Below are 18,151 nucleotides of genomic sequence, written 5' to 3' on the forward strand. Positions count from 1 at the left end.
GCGGGATTCTTGCAAGGTTAGCACGATGAGACGATCACAAAGTCTCGTTCGACCAGTTATGTTCGGGTCTACCCTTACCCAGTCATGCATTATGCTCGAGACAATGCAGAACTGAAACCAAGAAAGCGCGTGCCTCTTTCACATCCCTCTCGGAATCCAAATAGTTTTTGTCAAAACAAACAACGGGGATCAATGCTGACTGTCAAGTTCCATTTTTGGTGAGCCCGACATCTGCAAACGATGAAGTTACTTGGAAGTTTATTGTGATCCAGCAGCTCATTTCAAGTCGCTGCTGCCCAGACCACAACATCCACGAGCCAGAACATGCCGTGTTGTTGAACCACGCAAGTAAGCAGAGTGTTTACGTGGCTCGTTGGATTGTTTCTCAGGGGGCTACTCGCTCGCAAGAAAGATTTGTTTGCAATGACCCGGATTTCTTAGATTGGTCAGAAAGTGTCACCTGATTTCGCTGATCACAAGAGTGGACAGACGCAAGAGTGTTCTTCAACCGCACGTAGTTTTTTTTTCCCCCAGCCACGCAATTTCTGATGTTTTCACGGCACACGATATAAACAGTCCTAGTTCACGGTGGGGAAATGCGCGTGAACCCCTCGGTTGAAAGTGAATCTGAGCCAACGTGCAAAAGTATCGGAACGGCGAGCTCAATTCCTGGGCTAGTTTTTACTGCAGCTGTTTCGCCCGTTCAGATCCAAAGATCCTTATGGAAAAAAAATGTTGATGCAGAGAGAAGCGGAGAATGAAACAAACTAAAAATGAAAGAGGCCGCATCGTCAAGGCATTCAAATGAAAAATGCAAGCAAAGGGTCACGGGCCTGATGGCATTATTTCAAGCTAGCGTTATGCCCCCAAATACAAAATGGTAATCACTTGCAGTGAATTCCTTTAAACAATAAGTGCTCTGTTTTGGTGTAAATAGCATGGAGTAAATGCCGGACTTTTGAACCGTTATATTCATCTCATGATGAAAATAACGGTTCAAAAGTCCGGCATTTATTCCATTCATCGCGAGATGAATATACCAGTGTACCCTCAAAAGCAAAGGAACTGACTGTGTTGTTCCAATACATTTGGAAGAGACTGGATGTAGTATTTCTACTCTTTCGGGAAAAATAACAGCGAGGTTCTGCATAAAGAAAAGCTCTCGAATACCTTGCTGTGTATTTTATATTCCCCCCCCCCCCCCCCCACCAAATAATACCGCCTGGTGGCAAGCCTCCGAATGATCTCGTCATGTTAGCTGGGAGGATAATCTTCTCCGATCACCTTGTGGACAGAGCACCGTGGGGGGGTTACGTAAATGACTTTTTCCATGTCACCCAGCCACTGATCGCCTTAACCTGACTCTGTCACTCACCGATGGGAGACTGGCCCTTTTGAAAAAGGCAGGAAAGGGAAGTGAAATAAAAAAGCCACGCGGGTTGCGCCGCAGTCAGCGTCTTTCGCCGCTCTCGAAGCGACTCACCAGTCTGCTCGGCTATTTTAAAACTACCTCCTCCTATTTATAGCGCTTACATAATCTCCGTGCCAACTTTCTGTGATTACTCTGACCATTATTCACGTGCCCTTCAAGTGTGGAGACCCCGGCAGCGGCGCTGGCACGCGTGGGTACCCAAAGAGCATCCCGCGGGGGCGCGTTTGCCATTGAAGGCAAGCTCGCCCGTGCGTTTGTATGCGTGCACGTGATTTAAGGCAGGTACAGTATGTGTTCACAATTATTGTAGGCCATGTGAGGAATCCTGAATTGGTGTGTACGTGCGCATCTAGAGGTGGAACATGCATCCACTCGTCATTCGCTACCGTAGGGAAAGAACAAAACATTCAATTAGTTGTCCTTCCAGAATTCATTTACAGTCACGTTACGAGTGAGCGATAGGGACCAGAGTTGGGTCATCTACATCCAGCAAGTCATTTCGATCACTTCGGCATGCTTCGCAGCTACTTTACCAACTAGTCAGGGCGTTGGCACTTTATCGTGTCAGGTTAGGGCGTTGCAAAGTTGACAGAAAAAAAATTGTGATAATAAGCCCAAATTATTATAATCTAATAATTTATACAACATAACAATTTATATTATCCAAATATATCCAAATATCCATATATATCCAAATATCCAAGGCGCAAGAACACTTGCGCCTTGGGTTCTGTTTTAGAAACACGCCCAAATGAAGAGGTCCGGTCGTTTTTTATTTGTTTTGTTTTTTTTACAGACTTAATTTGTGCACAAACACACATGCATGAGTGCTTGATGTGCTAATAATCCAGTTCCGCAGAGCTGTAATGGCTGGCCCCGGGGCTTTTGTCCATTTTTTATAAAAGCATACAAAACCATCTGTTCAGTCTCACTGATGCTTTTTGGCATAGGATGGCTGGATGGCTAAAATGATGCCTGGATAGATCCTTGAATGAATGACCGAATAGATACATTAGTCACCAAGTGCGTCATTGTCTTATTTTGAAGACCGATTCACATGAGGTCGCGGAGAATAGGATCTCCAATTGAGCTCAGTTTTGTGATGTTGTTCAGACAGGGACAAATTTGAGTCAACAGCGTAGCCCATTTGACTTCATCATTTTTTTATTTTATTTTATTCTTCGCTTGCCCAAACAAGCTTGGTCTAACTCGTGTTACTTACTGGATGGTAGAAAATGACCACTTATGTCTCAATGAAGCTCCGAAACTTCACTTCAACAGTTCCTTGGCATCTAGATTCCACCAAATAGTTCCAAAGTCATCCAAAAGCATCAGAAACAAACAACAACAAAAAATAAATCTATATTCTTTCTATCCCTTTATCAACTTCAAATGCGTATTTTTCATTGTATTTATGAATGCAAGGTTCCTACCGAAAAAATGCTTTTGAAAAAAACTCAACTCATTCTGGACCAAGTCTTAAAAGACGTTTAAAAACGTCTTTGGGAGTGAGTGAGGTAATAGGTCAATTTGGGCACTGGGCTCAAATATACACATTGAGGGCTTTCCAATTTGCAGATGACGCTTCCCGCCCGATTACTCAGTTCGCCGTTACATCAAGTCTATGGCCTCTGATTGGCTTTATTGACATTTGCAGCGGTGGCGTGTGATGGCGGAAACTTCCCCGGGCAACCCGCTGTCAATCACATGCGCTCCTTCGGTCGTGTGACTGCCGAGGCGGTGTCTTGTTCCTGCTGAATAAACGGCATTTGTTGTCGGGACACGCCCTCCGTTTTACACTGCATGACGTCATGCATGAATTTTTCACTGCGGGGAGCTTTTCCGCAGCCCGTCTGACAAGAAGCATGTGCATGTGTTTGAGTACAGGGATCGGATCGTTTACTGTATTCACTTGCGAATTAGAAGTTGCGTGATTGAGCAGTCGGAGGATGTTGGATGACAACACGGACGGGCCGGCGTGTATTCCAAAATGCTAGGACGTGTGGGTCTGAAGTTAACACCCGACACTCACTCCTCTTGCCCTGTTGTGTTGAAAGCCGTTGTGTCCCCCCCCCCCCCCAAGAAAATCCCCCCCCCCCCCAACGTATTTTTGGACGTCACACGAGACGCTGGCGCTGACTCATCAGATTTTTGTTGTTGTGGTGTCATCACTACTGCATTTTGGCATTGCAATTCAGATCAAGTGAAAATAGTTTAAAACCAAATAAGCATTTTGAAGACAGTGTAGGGAACAAAGCGAGAATATCTTTTGGACCCAAAGTGTACGTAGAAGAACACACAGCCCAAAACCACTATCTGTTAAGCTTCCTCGTCCTGAAGTTACTTGAGCAACTTGACGGAACAGAAAGCAGAGGTTTTTAGTGTAGTAAGCTTTTTGTGTGTGTGTGTGGGGGGGGGGGGGGGCGCTTGAATTGACAGAGCTTCGTTTTGGTTCCCACCATCCATCACAGCTCAGGAACATTCTGTTCTTCCTCATGCGTTATCCAGCTCACCTTGTTTTTCACCCTGATCCTTTCTCATGCTGCCCCCCAACCGTTCTCTCGCTTTTCTTGTTTCGTGAAAAAAAAAAGCTTCCTGCAAATTCTCTCAGTATTGTTGTTTTTTTTTTGTTTTTTTTCTGTGCGTGTATGCACATTTGTACCTACAAGCCAAGTGTGGGAACTGAGGCCTGTCATAGTTTACTATGTGCTTTGATTGTTATTATACTGCTGTGTGTGTGTGTGTGAGGAGAGGGGGGGGGGGGGTAAACTCTCTGCAGCTACACACACTAGTCACAAAAGGTACAATCGCAAAAGTCTCACAACATCCAATCCAAGTGACGGTAGGCCTTCATAATAATGAGAATAATAACAATACATTCTTGACTTTTAAGGGTTAACATGAGTTATTAAATCATTTTAGAAGAGCCAATTATGTAATAAAATAAATCCAATGTTCTATGTACTTGTAATATATTTGAACATTTTTGTACATTTCTTAAAAATGGTATTTCCTTTTTATTTCAAATAAACGAATCAATAATTGAATAACACATATTGGTAAATGTTTTTATTTCAATCTCATTTATTCTTGGCTTTCAAAGGTGTTATAATTGCATTATAATGAATAATTAAAAATGGAATCAAAAACTGAGTATTTCTTTATTATTTACATTACATTGCCAGAAAATGTAATGTAACATGCATGTGTATTTTTAGAATTCTCAAAATTGTATCAATGAATAAATTATAAATTTATATATAATGTAATTCATGTATTTATTAATTATAATTAATAAAACATTTTTATTAAAACAATTCAAACAACAAATGTACATTAATCCATTTTTATTTAAAAAAAAAAGCAATTCTCCATTTGAAGTGGTATTAGAATTCATTTCACTGCAATGAAATCAACCAATAGTTTGATTACATAAGCAGTTGTATGCATACAATCGTTTCTGTTTTATGACATGATTCACAACGTACATATAAAGTTGTTTATTTACGATAAATCAATGAACCGATAATTCCTTGCGATAAATGAATGAATACATTTCCATTTATGCTCGGGCTATGTGAAACCTTGCTAAATGGTGGCATAGAACTGCACCGCGTCATTGTGCGCGCGCACGTGTGTCAGTGTTTGCGAGACAAAAGAAAGAACGAGGGAAAGTTTTCCAAAGCGCACAACAGGAAGCCCCGCGTGAGTTACGTCGCCGTAGTCGCGGGAACCAGGAAGCCGATGATGATGGAGTCTCCGTGGCGACGGGGTTCCCAAGACCTGGTCGCCGTGGCGGCGGGGTTCAAGCCCTGTTTATGACTTGTGTCTCTCCGTCGCCTGAGAAACACAAAATGTCGACACTGGCGCAGGAACAGGAAGATGGTCTTGAATGAGGGCTTGGTGCTGACTCTGCATTTTTAATGCTGCTTCGGGTAGTGTTGAATTGGTGGGGGAGTAGTCAGCAAGTGCTGTTGTGAAAAGAGAGGTTTTACCTTACCCAGCTTCCTAAGACCAAAAAAAAAGTGATTTAACAGCATCTTCTGGTCCCAAGTTCGAGACTTTTGGCTTGAACATTTTTCTTAATATTCTTGTTCGTGCCAAATTGCATTGACAAGATGAATACTGGAAGATATAGTTGTGTGAAGTTAACGACACAGTTATTCAACATCATAACCACCCGTCCCCTCCCCTCCGTCCCATGTGTCCAACCAGGTCTTCCAGAGCAATACAACAGCTTGACATGGTTCCTCAGCCCCGTTATGGGCCTCATATTCGCCCCGCTGATCGGCTCCGCCAGCGACCGCTGTACCCTGCGCTTTGGCCGCCGCAGGCCTTTCATCCTGGCCTTGTGCATCGGGGCGCTGATTGGTGCGGCGTTCTTCCTGAACGGGTCGCTCATAGGTGAGCGGATAGTAACACTTTCATGTTACAGCTCCGGTGCGGCCATTTTGCCGGAACTCTGTAACGGATGCTGCATAGCCACTAAAGTGAGTCTGGTGAGCGGATGTACGGTGAACGCATGCCTGTCTGAAATGGGTGAAATTTGATTTAGAGAGACCTTTTTTTTGGAGGGGGGGTGGGGCAATTTACTGCAATATCAAGCTTTGAACACTTATTAAAATACTTATTAAAATGCACTTTAAAGTACCCGGTATTCTTTAGTGCCCCCCCCCCCCCCGCCCCCCCCCCCCCCCCCCCTGTGTGTCTCGGCTCGGGGTTGCTGATTACATCACCATGAGGTCATTTCAAAGTTGCATGCTCCACATTCGAGCAATTTGATTGACGCGGCGCAGATATTGACGGCCCTCATTGTAGTTCCGGTTGGGGCGCTGGAATCATTTTCTCTGCTGTCCTGTTTTTGTTCTTTTCAGTAGACATGTGATTTACATCGCACTAGTTTTATTTATATTATGGATTTTATTGAACAACCACTAGAAAGACGAGTGAAGTTTTTTTTTGTTTTTTTTTGCAGTCTTACCTCAATTTGTCAACCAGTTCCATTCATTGTATTAAATGTTCTTAATCTGCTTTCATTTGATATAAATCGCAATCCAGACGTCCAACTGTCAAATAATGTTTCAAAAAACGCACACACGTAAAGGCCTCAAAAGGAATAGCGCCTTCCCGTGGATATTTGTGTAACTGTGCTGTAAACCAGTTGTAATCAATGCAGAAAGCACGAATGAACAAAAAACAAAATCCCCGTTGAAAAGAAACCAATCATTAAAATGGACAATCAGAAATTTGACCCCCAATGGACCCCGAACAATTGTCGATTCATATTCATATTCCTGCTGAGACGTTTGTTGACATGGGAACCCAAGAGCAAGCAGTTCACAAGAAACTACTTCCTGTTTGCTTCCCCCTTTCAACCAATGACGGCTCACTTCCTGTCTGGTGGGTAGTGAGTAGTGCCACTCCATTGTAAACACACACACACTCACCCGACATTGCACATTTCTAAACACGTGACAAAGCTTTCCAATCATAGTCTGCGTTATTTTCGTTCTGATAGACGCAGGTACACACGTAAGTGGTCGCACAAAGACATGCCCAATGTCACGATAATGCCTGAAAACACACTTTTGGGAAAAAATATATTCATTATAGTTCCCCATCAATAGTCACTAAGAAGGAAAAAAAATAAACCTTGAGAAACTGGGTCACTGATGAACATAAAATTTGCTGGTCATGTCCACTGTAAAAGGACAGACAAAAAAAATTCTCAAGGACTCAAAGTGTTTGTTTTTTGATTTTGTTTTTTCCGACGCCATCTAATGTGGGCGCAGCGCGGCCATCCATGGTTCATAATTTCGAGGCTTCCGGGGGGGGGGGGGGGGGGTGTTCATTGTGTTTTCTCAACTTCCAAACCCCCGTCTCGCTGTTTTAGGACTTTCTCTGGGCGACGTTCCGGGTAGGCAGCCCATAGGAATTGTTCTCACCGTGCTAGGAGTGTCGGTGTTGGACTTCTGCGCCGACGCAACGGAGGGACCGATCCGAGCGTACCTTTTAGACGTGGCCAACACCGAAGACCAAGACATGGCACTCAACATCCATGCCGCCTCGGCAGGTAATGCCAATTAAAGGTTGCCCCTCAAATCGGCCTTTAATATTAGACAATGTCCACCTCTCAGGTAACAGGCATGAACTCATTCACTCCCAAAGACGTTTTTAAACGTCTTTTCAGACTTGGTCCAGAATTGGCTGCTACTGAATGAGTTAATCACGATTCCGCGAGGATCAAAAAGTAAGGCTGCACCAATTCAACTTTTTATCGGATTGTGTACAACTACAAATATTTCGATTGGATTACCTCCCATATATCAAGTACCAACACTTGATCAATGCTAGAAATTGTGATGAAATTGTTTTCTTTTTTTAAAAATTTTTTATACCAAAATCTTGTTTTCCCTCAAATTGCCAACGCGGCACTTTTTCGAGTCACCATTTATCACGACGGAAATTTAAAGGTCCGACTGTGTTCTCCGCACTAGCTGCCGCAAGCAAGCCTGTCTCTCTATCCACCCTGGCATGCAGCGAAAGAGCCATCAAACGTTGATTGGGCAGACATTCCACGAAGAAGTCCTCACCGCGCAGGGCCAGCAAGGTTATGTCGGGTCAGCAAAGCTGCTGTGCCCATCCCCCGAGGGAGTGGGAGCGTCCGTGCTGGGCAAATAGTAATAGTTATCCAAGTCAGGAGGGAAGGATAAAACAAACCATAACCGATTTAATGAGCCGCGCACAGGCGTGTGTGTGTGTACTGAGACTTGCAGGGTTTACTCTTTTGAGATTCTACTGGCAGGATTAACCGAGTGAGAAATTCGCATGGGCGGCACGCTTTCATTGCCAACTCATCATCGGTTACGCAAAGCATCATTCATCATTTGCATTCAGCGAAAGACTTGTCATTTGCTTTGACCTTAAAAGGTCTCCACGTGGCCCACATGGCATTTATTCCCCCTGCCGCCAAGGTATATGTCAAGTTGGTAAAGTGCTATTGTTGTCACAGTATCGGGGCATATGTCAGTGCATGTTGTTTTTTGGGGGGGGTCATTTCACTTCATTTCCATCGAGAATGTTGATTGTATTGGGTTTGTGTGTGTGTGGCGTGCATCGCCTAACAAATTCCAGTTCATCAAGCAAAGTGTGCTGATGGTCATTTGCGCGTCAAAGAAAACGCAGTGCGGCTCTGCTCACTCGCTGACATCCTAAGTGTTTCGGTAATCGGGGGTGCCACCCTCCGTGAATTGAAAGTGCAAAAGCTGTGGCCCTGGATCTTGCCGATATCTACCAAGTAATGCGCTTACCACTATTTTTCCATCTGAAGGTAAAACTTTTTTTTTTTTCCATACGCAGGTCTTGGCGGCGCTCTGGGCTATGCTATGGGCGGTCTCGACTGGACCCACACTTTCCTGGGAGTCCTCTTTAAGTCTCAGGAGCAGATCCTGTTCTTCTTCGCCGCCCTCTTCTTCTCTGTGTCAGTGGTGCTGCATCTAGTCAGCATAGCTGAGCAGCAATACAGCCCTCGACATGACCGGCAGGACCGGGTACGTGTACGTACGTGTGCGTGCCTGCGTGCCTGCGTGCGTGCGTGTCTAAAATCTAACACTCAGTTTATGCAGGAGAGTCCAGTGCCAAGTCACCCACACCCTTCATCCAACAGCCGAGCGGGACTTCTCACTCCGAGACTGGAAATGATCGGCGAGGACGAAACGATGGACAGCTTTGACCTTTACGACACCTACTGGGACGATGTGTCCGCGCCCGGGGATATGGACGTGAACTTCCTGGACGTGGAGCTTGTGAGGAGTATGTTTTGCACCCCCCCCCCCACCCCCCTCCATTCTCATTTTGTCTCCTGGTGATGTCACGTGTTCGTAAAGCCATTTGTCACTCGTTTCGATGGCAATGTGACAGTCGCCCCACACAAAAGGAATAGTTGGAAAGCCTTTTCACAGAGAAGTGATGCCACAAACGGAAAATCGGTGTGCCCTATGTTCATTCTGTCTTCGCCCTCATCGCAGGTAAAAGCGACAGCGTCCTTGCCATGACGGACGCCCCTCTGGAGCACATGGACCCCGACGCCTTGTTCCTTTGCCAAATCGAGCCGTCCGTCTTCGCTGACCGCCTCTCGCCCCATCACGGCTCTCCCCCATGCGCCGCGCACCGCCTGCACGCCAGCCGTAGCACGCCGCCTTGTCGCCTCGCCGGCGTGCGGCGCAGCAGCAACGCGGGGAGTCAGGATCTGCCGTGCCCCCAAAGCGGCAGCCACTCCCCACGCGGCGGTCCCACCAAGATATGCCGCCTCTCGGCATTCTTACAGGAGATGGAGAATGACGAGGGCCAGGAGGCGTTGCTCAACAACCAGCTGAAAGAGCAGCGCACCCTGAACGGTCGCCTGTTGGCGGGCGTCGGTGCGAAAAACACGGCCAACGGGTTGAGCGCCAAAGGACAGGTGCATCGGGACGGAATGGTCAAAGGTACTTGTGCTAATGCTAATGCTAAGGCTAATGCTAATTACATCCAGGGATCCAAGTCCTTTTTAGGCTTGCGGATCCGCTTTAGCCTGTCACAGCTAACGGGTGGGAGGGCGGGGTATGTACAAATATTGCCTATGAGTGTAATGGTTGCCCTCAATGATAAAAAAAGGAGTAGAAGAACATTTACTGTTTATATTCATGCATACAAGTTCATCTGTATCTACAATATAACTATATAATGTTTATTTCATTTCAGCCGCCAGCACCGGCGCTCCCGTGCGGCTTTCACGCCATCATCACACCGTCTACCGTCAGCCATCTTGCACCTTTTCCTACTACGGCCGCGTGGGCAGCCGTCGCTGCCGCTACCGGCGGGCCAACGCCGCCCTTCTCATCAAGCCTTCGCGCAGCATGAACGACCTGCACGAGCTGGAGGCGCGACATCGGCGTCGGAGCCGCCGGAGCGACCGCCGCCGCAGCGGCAACACCTACTCGTCCAACGGCGACGCCGAGAGCGAGGAAGGCGAGGTGAGGGGTCTCGGATGCCACAGCCAAACCCGTCCGCCACGCTGCCACTCGTCATGACGCCTAACGCTGCATTTTCCTCAGGTGGAGCCCACCTTGCGGCTACTGTGGCTCTCCATGCTGAAGATGCCGCCCGAGTTGCTGCGCCTGTGCGCCTGTCACCTGTTCACCTGGTTTTCCTTCCTTTCCGAAGCCGTTTTCTTCACCGACTTCATGGCACAAGCTATCTACCACGGAGATCCTATTGTGAGCGCTACACACAAGCATGCGCGCTACACTATGAGAAATGGCGACTGACGGGCAGCAAAAGGATTTCACACTGACATTTTCAGGATTTAACGCAAGGCATCCATCTCAAATTTTTACTTTCACAAATAGATAAGGCAAAAAATATACAGTGTATATATGCAGTATATACATTGTATTGTATACAATGTATATACATACATGTCATTAGATTGGATTTGATACGAACTACTCAAAATAGAATGTTCATTCTCATTTGATTTGATAATGACTAATTTAAACTTGTTTTGTAAAATGTATAATGCATTTCTCTTTTTTTTTTTAAATGGTTGACTGCAAATGGATGGCGTTCGTGCGCCAACGCCACCACTGGTTTATGAGTGCACTTTTAACTGTGCTACTTGCAGGCTCCTGCTAACTCCACCGATTTGACGAACTACCACAGAGGCGTTCAGATGGGATGTTGGGGTCTCGTTGTGTACGCCATGACCGCCGCCATATGCTCAGGTAACAAAACGCGCACACAGAATGAATAATAACGAATAATAATGCGTTACCTCCTTCTGTAACTGCCAATTCCTGCAGCTGTTCTTCAAAAGTACCTTGACAACTTTGACTTGAGCATCAAGGTCATCTACATCATGGGAACGCTCGTATTCTCCATAGGTAAGAACAACACCTCGTCATCAAAATCGGAGCATTTTAAGACAAGCCAACGGTGTCACTTTGTTTTTTTGTGTGCATTACAGGAAGTGCAATTATGGCCATATTCCCCAATGTGTATGTTGCCATGGTGATGATCAGCAGCATGGGCTTCATCTCCATGACTATCTCTTATTGTCCCTATGCCCTGCTGGGACAGTACCACGAAATGAAACGGGTAACAGCAAGGATTATTTCATTCGACTGAAAAGCGTGCGGTATCCGTGGAGCGATGTGATTCTTGAAACAACCGCGCGGTTCCACATCCGCACTTTTCCCAGTGTGGCGACAAATACCGTATTTTCCGCACTAAAAGGCTTCCATTTTCTTAAAAGCTCACAGTGCGCCTTAAAATCCGATGCGCCTTATGTATGGTCGTTACGGTAATATGTCAACCCCAAAATGGCTCCTTGCTAGAGACATGCTGACACCGCAGAGTGGCGATTGGTTTCGCAGTTAAACACGGAAATATAACTTGCTGCTGGTGAAGTGAACTGTGTCGCTGCTTTATTAAATACGTTTTACTGACATTTGATCGTTCTGTTTGCGTTTCTATGAGTGTCGCGCCATCTTGTGTATGCATTGTAGATTGCGTCTTATAATGCAGTGCGCCCAATGTATGAATAAAATTACCAAATAAGCCATTCAATGAAGGTGCACCTCATAATCCAGTGCGCCTTTTATTGTGGAAAATACAGTAAGAGTTATTCCGCACAATTTTTTTGACATCCGCATTTCACAACCATTCCAACTTCAAAAGATTCACAAAATTCTGGACGTAGTTAGGAACCACTTTGCATATTTACTTGCGCATCCCACATTTTTTTTTTGGACTGATTCAAACCATTCAAACTTTCAACTGTTACTTTGTACATTTTGGAAAATCAACAAATTCCCTTTTTTTTTTGCCGGCATTCCCAAATGTTTTGTACAACCATGTGCTGTCATGTCTCGGCTGCTACTGAGTGCTAAAATGTGTGAAAATTATCTTCATTGCAGTACACCAGTCACAGTCCCGGTAGTTCCCGTAGAGGATTTGGCATTGACTGCGCCATCTTGTCCTGCCAAGTGGGGCTCGTTTTATGCACTATTTTCATTTGCATCAATATATTTACGACATGCTCCATTTTATATTGATTATACCTTTGTAATTTGTGTACTATAGGCGTACATCAGCCAAATCGTGGTGGCCTCGGCTATGGGTTCCATCGTGGAAGTGGTCGGCAGTGTACGCGTCATTCCCGTCGTGGCCTCCGGGGGCTCTTTGTTGGGATTCCTCAGTGCTTGCTTCCTGGTCATTTATCCCTCAAATATCGGGTAAGAAAGTATATTAGCATAATTTTTCAAACAAAATTGAACTGAAGGCCAAGAAATTTGAAAATGGAGGTGAGGTGGGTGGGCAACCGAGGTGCCATCTAATTGTTTGTTGCTGGTAATTTAATTTCATGGTAAAACACTGCTGGCGAAGTCTTTATTGCGGGGTCATTTCCAAATTCATTGTCGTTGCAAAACATTAGAAAATGCAATTCAGCACAGTTCAACATACTTAAAAATATATGTATATATATATATACATATATTTTGTTTCTTGTTAGTTAATATGTAAAAATACATACCTCTCTGACTGTCACTTTTTGAACAACATTTCAAATCCAATGCAGGAGGCGGGTACGTTTAAGATTTTATTTGTGGATTTGCTGGTGTCATTCCATTTCTTTTCTCCTGAGAAAAGTTAACGCGTCATAACTATTTTTGCTCTTTGATTGGCAGAGCGGCGGAGGCGGAGGCGGAGGCGGAGGCGGGGGCGTCCAAAACTTCAGAAAAGCAGCCGCTGGCCGATCCAAGTGAAAAAGCGAAGGAAAAAAACAGCTTCTTGAAACTCAATAAGACAGGCAATACCACCATTACTGTGACCGACACTTCCTGTCACATGGAGAATGAATCAGCACTGTGATTGTCCACGAGTAAAAAAAGGTGCAATCATCAATATATTATATATCAATTATATATATAATAATAATAATAATGATAATAATCCTTCCGCTCTGGGATTGCTCCGTCCCAATTCCAAGGGGAGTGCTCGGCAGGTTTAAAAAAAAAAAAAGAGAAAAAAAAGAAAAGGGGGTGGTCTGCCTCTCAGGGCCTCTAAGGGTTGATGCCTGGACACACAACCTTACGGGGACTGATCACACGCACACACACCAACGTTACCGACCACCGAACACGAAAAAAAAAGTGCTTCTTCCTCACTATGGACAGAAATGTTTTGTTCAGATGAAGCTTTAAGACTCTTTAGGAACTTTCATACTTGAAAACAAGAGCCCGAAGCCTACTTGTGAGTCAAAAACAAAATGAAACAAAAGAATAGGAATGAGAATAATAAGAAAACAAGGACTGCAAAGGGTGTCCAAATCTTGTCATTCCACGCCAAAAGAAGGCCAACGTGGAGCATGGACTGACGGTATCATAAAACGTCCTGAATTAACATCCAGAGGGGAAATTCAGTATACAATTCAGAAGAAATTCCACAATAGAGAGCGCCTTCTCACACACACACACAACCATGAAAAATACACACACAATGTACGGGGCATTATTATCCCAAATGCACGACATCTTGATGATTGGAAAAAATGCTGCATGTTCGCGGGCCAGAGTGGTTTTTCCTCTTTCCTGCTTCTTCTTGTTAGCTTTTATGAAATGCAAGTGGCACGATTGCTCTTATTAATACTTAACTGCACATCAACTGAGCTGTCGGCATAAAAAAAAAACTTTAAAAAAATGTTCTTAATGGGCCCTGCTGAGATATTAGGAAGGCATACATTGCTGGGATTCCACTGGAAAACACACTCCCATAAAATGGGGGACCGGGGGGCATTGTCGCTATAGAATCCCCAGAGAATTTTTATATTTTCATTAGAAAACATGAAAGATTGTGAAATACCCCCCCCCCCCGCATTTTTTTTATCCCTGACAACAGTACATTTGACAATGAAGTTTATCCAATTGAAATCCAGTTTTTTATCACATTTTTTTAAAGAAAATTATTTTTCAGTGTCTGAGGAACAAGAATGTTGGCCTTTAAAAAACAAACAAAAAAAGCATCTTTCTTCCCATTTTTGTCTGTTTTTACCCAAAGCTCAAAGATTTATTTTCCACGTTTTACAAATTATTTGGGAAAACTCAAAGGAGCAAAACATGTTTAAATCTCTTATATAAAATAAAAAAAAACTCACGTCTTGAAATTCTCAAAATAATTTTATTATGTTTTTATAGAAAATGCTCCAAAGCTGCTTTATTTTATTTTTAAATCTGGCATGTGCTTTACAATGCACAGTGCATCTTTTGTTCAATCTGAATGCGTGTTTTTAAAACAAACAAATCTGGTTTACGATACAGATCTTTTATTGTAAAAACAGAGGGCGGGGTTTTCCCTGGAGATATATCCTCTTTTTTACAGTGACTATGTGAACATTGTTACTGAAAATGTTGAAATCTTGATGGGGACGATAGTTGTCACATTGGAGTTTGAAAACGCTGCGGTCGTTTTTTGTTACTTGTTGGATTTGTGCCCTTACAAATTGAAGAACGAATGCACTTAACCCTTGACGTTTTGCAACCGTTTCGCTGATTAGCATGTTATCGAAGCATGCAGGTGGGATCAATATCCTCTTTGAATTGATAATCCTGGAAGAGAGTCATTTTAAAGTGATAGTACATGAGACCCTTGGTTTCCGGAGGCGTTCCTTTCCTCTGCTGTGACCAATTTACACAAATGCAGTTTTGAGTCATTATTTTAGAATCACGCTCTTCTCAAGCTGCGTGTGTCGAATTTGAACAAAATGGCCGATGGGGAGCGTGCAAAGACGCTCTCGGTCAATTTCTCAGAATGCAAAAGTCAATTTCCAAAAGTCCCCGATGTTATATAACAAACATGAACTTGAGAAGCGTTGAGTGGTCATTCTGCATTCTGGCCAATCAGGCGCGAGGAAATGACGGAAAATGATACAGGAGCGCGTTTGATATAGTCGCTTTCTACGACGTCAAAGTGTTTGAGGTTTTCTGTAAGAAGTAACTATTTGCTCTTGCTTTGGGACCTCAAAAGTGACGTAAAAAATAGTTGGTGAAAAAGAACCAGAACCGTTTTACTATTCTATTCTGGTCATTGTATGACGATATTCCCATTGGAGTATTCGTTGCTTTTCAGAAGATAAACAAGCTGAAGCGCTCGCGTGCTACTAACGGGCGCATATGACGTCAATAAGAAAAACTAAGTAAAAATTGAGTCTGTGGCCTTTTTTCCTTCCCAAGATGTTTGCCCCCACAGCAACATGGCTTCTCCCCCCCAAACTACTCCCCTCTCGTTACAAACTTGAGGGTCCCGTTTATTCTATTCCTCGCCTCGCCTGCTGCCGTCGACTGGAATGTTAACAATGTTACTCGCCGCGCTCGCTCGGCATGCTGGGAGCTTCAGTTATGACTTTGGATTCCATCCAGTGATTTATTTATTGTTTTAAATATATTGGTAGTTGGTCACATGCTGAAGAGTGTTAAGCAATTTCTGGGGAAATCTTTTTTCTTCGTTGGGATTTTTAGTGATGGGGCGCTGGCCGACGCCGTACCAATGCTTTCCATCGGGATGCTTTTATTTTATTTTACTGTATTTTGTTCAGTTTAAAATGTTTTGGTAATGGTTCTACATTGTCTTTGTTTTAGTTTTTTCCATTTGACCTTTTCTGGTTTTGTTTGGGATTTGCTCTGTTAATTTATCGTACTTTGTCTATTTTAATTTACTTGATCTAATGGGCTGGTTCTTGCCAAATTCATATATATATATATATATACATACATACATACATACACACAGTCAGATGAGGACTCTGGATGTACACACTGTGTGGAATGCGCCTTAAAAAAAGTGTACTGAGATAAACCAACAATGACTCTGTTGCTCCCTCCAACATTTTTTCAGTCATTCATTCATATCTATATTGGAATTTATTGTTTTCATTATTTGATTTAAAACTGGGAATACTGATTTGCCTCCTGGTTTGCATGGAGGTTTTGCATGCTCCATCCTTTTTTTTTTTTTTTGCATTAAAGCACACCTTACATATTTGGCATAAATCAACCTCCCTCCTGAAGTGTTGGTTTTTTTTGGGGGGGGGGGGCAGCGAGTGTTGCTGATGATTGTTGAATTTTGCATGGTCCCCTCTGACCTAAAAATGTTTTAACGACCTCAACAATTTGAGTTTTTGCATGACATTGAAAAAAGATTGTTCAATTATTCATTTTTGCATTTTATCTAATTGTTTTAATATATTTAGATTTGTATCTCAAAACAAATATTCTCCATCTTCTCTATTTTTCATGTTAATTATTTTTTGATTGAAAACATGTTAAATTATGCACAGTTATATCAAAACAAATTCCAAAAGGATTTCTTAGAATAAATTGATATATATTCTTACCATAAATTGTGTATTCTCTTATGTTTTACCTTGATTACCTTATCAGAACAACACCGCCGGAACACCTTACCCAGAGTCTGCGATTAAAAAAAAGGTTATTCATCAATTTTGGAAATTGCACTGTATCTTCAATAGGTACTTCGACGACGTAGTAAATGAATGCTCAAATCCCTCACAGGTCTTGCTGGATTAAATGAATCGTAAAAACAGATTTGAGCCTCTCTACATTGCTTGGTTGTCAAATCCAAAGAGGTATTTTGCCATTTGCACTTATGTATTTTGTCCACTAGAGGTCAGTCTGGTATGCATTGATTCAATGAACTATTATTGACACCTAAAGGAACCTGGATGCTTCCTCCATTCGCTTTTTCTGGAATTGCCGGTTTCATCATTGAGAAACATAGTCTCTGAAGTAAAAAAAAATCAATATGTGTTTAGAACATAAAGGACTAAATCAATGGCTGTATATAGAAATTGTGGAAAGGGATATCTACCGGCATCGATAAGAAGTTACTTAGATATGTCAGTTTAATAATAATCATCATCATCATCATCATCTTTATTGGCCAAGTATGTAGAACACTCAAGGAATTTGTCTCCGGGAGTAGAGGCTCCACGAGGATTATCCATAACAAGCAACTACGATAAACAAGGACATGACAAATAAGTATCGAAAGACAATTTGCAAAATATCGAGCAGAGGTAACGTGATCAGTGGTGAAATACAAAACAAATCCAAACTATTCAAATGTTTTATTTGCTGATAATATGAGCTACTGTGCTGACATATTACCGCCAAATATAATCCTGTGTGATCACTTCTGACGCCATCACTACCGGGAAACAATTTAGTGCCCATGAAGGTATTGTTACGCAAGGACTGCCGGTGGAGTCTGACCCACCGCTCTCAAAATCCAGGCACGGACGGAGAGCGGCTGGGTCCCCGGAGGTAGCAGATGGCCGAGTTGCCGACTCAGCGCCGACTCTACTGTGGACACTCACACAGTAGGCAAGCACAGGGACTTGTATAAACGAATCTTTGATCCACTTAGGCAATGTAGTTTGTTATCGGTTTGTATTATGCCATCATGCTTGGTGAGCAGAGAGGCAACCGGAAAGCCAAAAATTCTGATGCACACTTATGTTCTGACCCCAGGGCTATATGATCCACTTAGACAGCTGGGGCATGTATTTTGTATAAATCTGGATAAATGCACTTTTGGTCAAGTCTAATACACAGTTCGAAAAAGTCCAGAAATGCTCTTAATTTGGGTGACCTGCGCCTGCCTCCT

The 18,151-nt window shown here is 43.4% G+C and overlaps 1 protein-coding gene across 5 annotated transcripts in view; it reads left to right on the forward strand.

Annotated features, from left to right (window-relative positions):
- The window catches only part of LOC127603748 (solute carrier family 45 member 4), a 29,643-nt gene extending 12,778 nt beyond the window's left edge, over positions 1-16,865 (forward strand). For 2 of the 5 annotated variants that reach the window (XM_052070333.1, XM_052070334.1), the window contains 13 exons: positions 5,648-5,836; positions 7,326-7,505; positions 8,792-8,988; positions 9,058-9,244; positions 9,460-9,915; positions 10,172-10,443; positions 10,525-10,686; positions 11,094-11,193; positions 11,272-11,352; positions 11,436-11,566; positions 12,388-12,456; positions 12,554-12,705; positions 13,159-16,865. In XM_052070333.1, the coding sequence (XP_051926293.1) occupies positions 5,648-5,836; positions 7,326-7,505; positions 8,792-8,988; positions 9,058-9,244; positions 9,460-9,915; positions 10,172-10,443; positions 10,525-10,686; positions 11,094-11,193; positions 11,272-11,352; positions 11,436-11,566; positions 12,388-12,456; positions 12,554-12,705; positions 13,159-13,342 (2,360 nt within the window). In that variant the 3' untranslated portion in view covers positions 13,343-16,865. The remainder of the gene's footprint in view (positions 1-5,647; positions 5,837-7,325; positions 7,506-8,791; positions 8,989-9,057; positions 9,245-9,459; positions 9,916-10,171; positions 10,444-10,524; positions 10,687-11,093; positions 11,194-11,271; positions 11,353-11,435; positions 11,567-12,387; positions 12,457-12,553; positions 12,706-13,158) is intronic. The other 3 variants (XM_052070336.1, XM_052070337.1, XM_052070338.1) reach the window with 3 other exon arrangements.
- Positions 16,866-18,151: the final 1,286 nt, after the last annotated feature.

The sequence above is a fragment of the Hippocampus zosterae genome, chromosome 7 (genome assembly GCF_025434085.1).
Source record: "Hippocampus zosterae strain Florida chromosome 7, ASM2543408v3, whole genome shotgun sequence".
NCBI classification, from domain to species: Eukaryota; Metazoa; Chordata; class Actinopteri; order Syngnathiformes; family Syngnathidae; genus Hippocampus; species Hippocampus zosterae.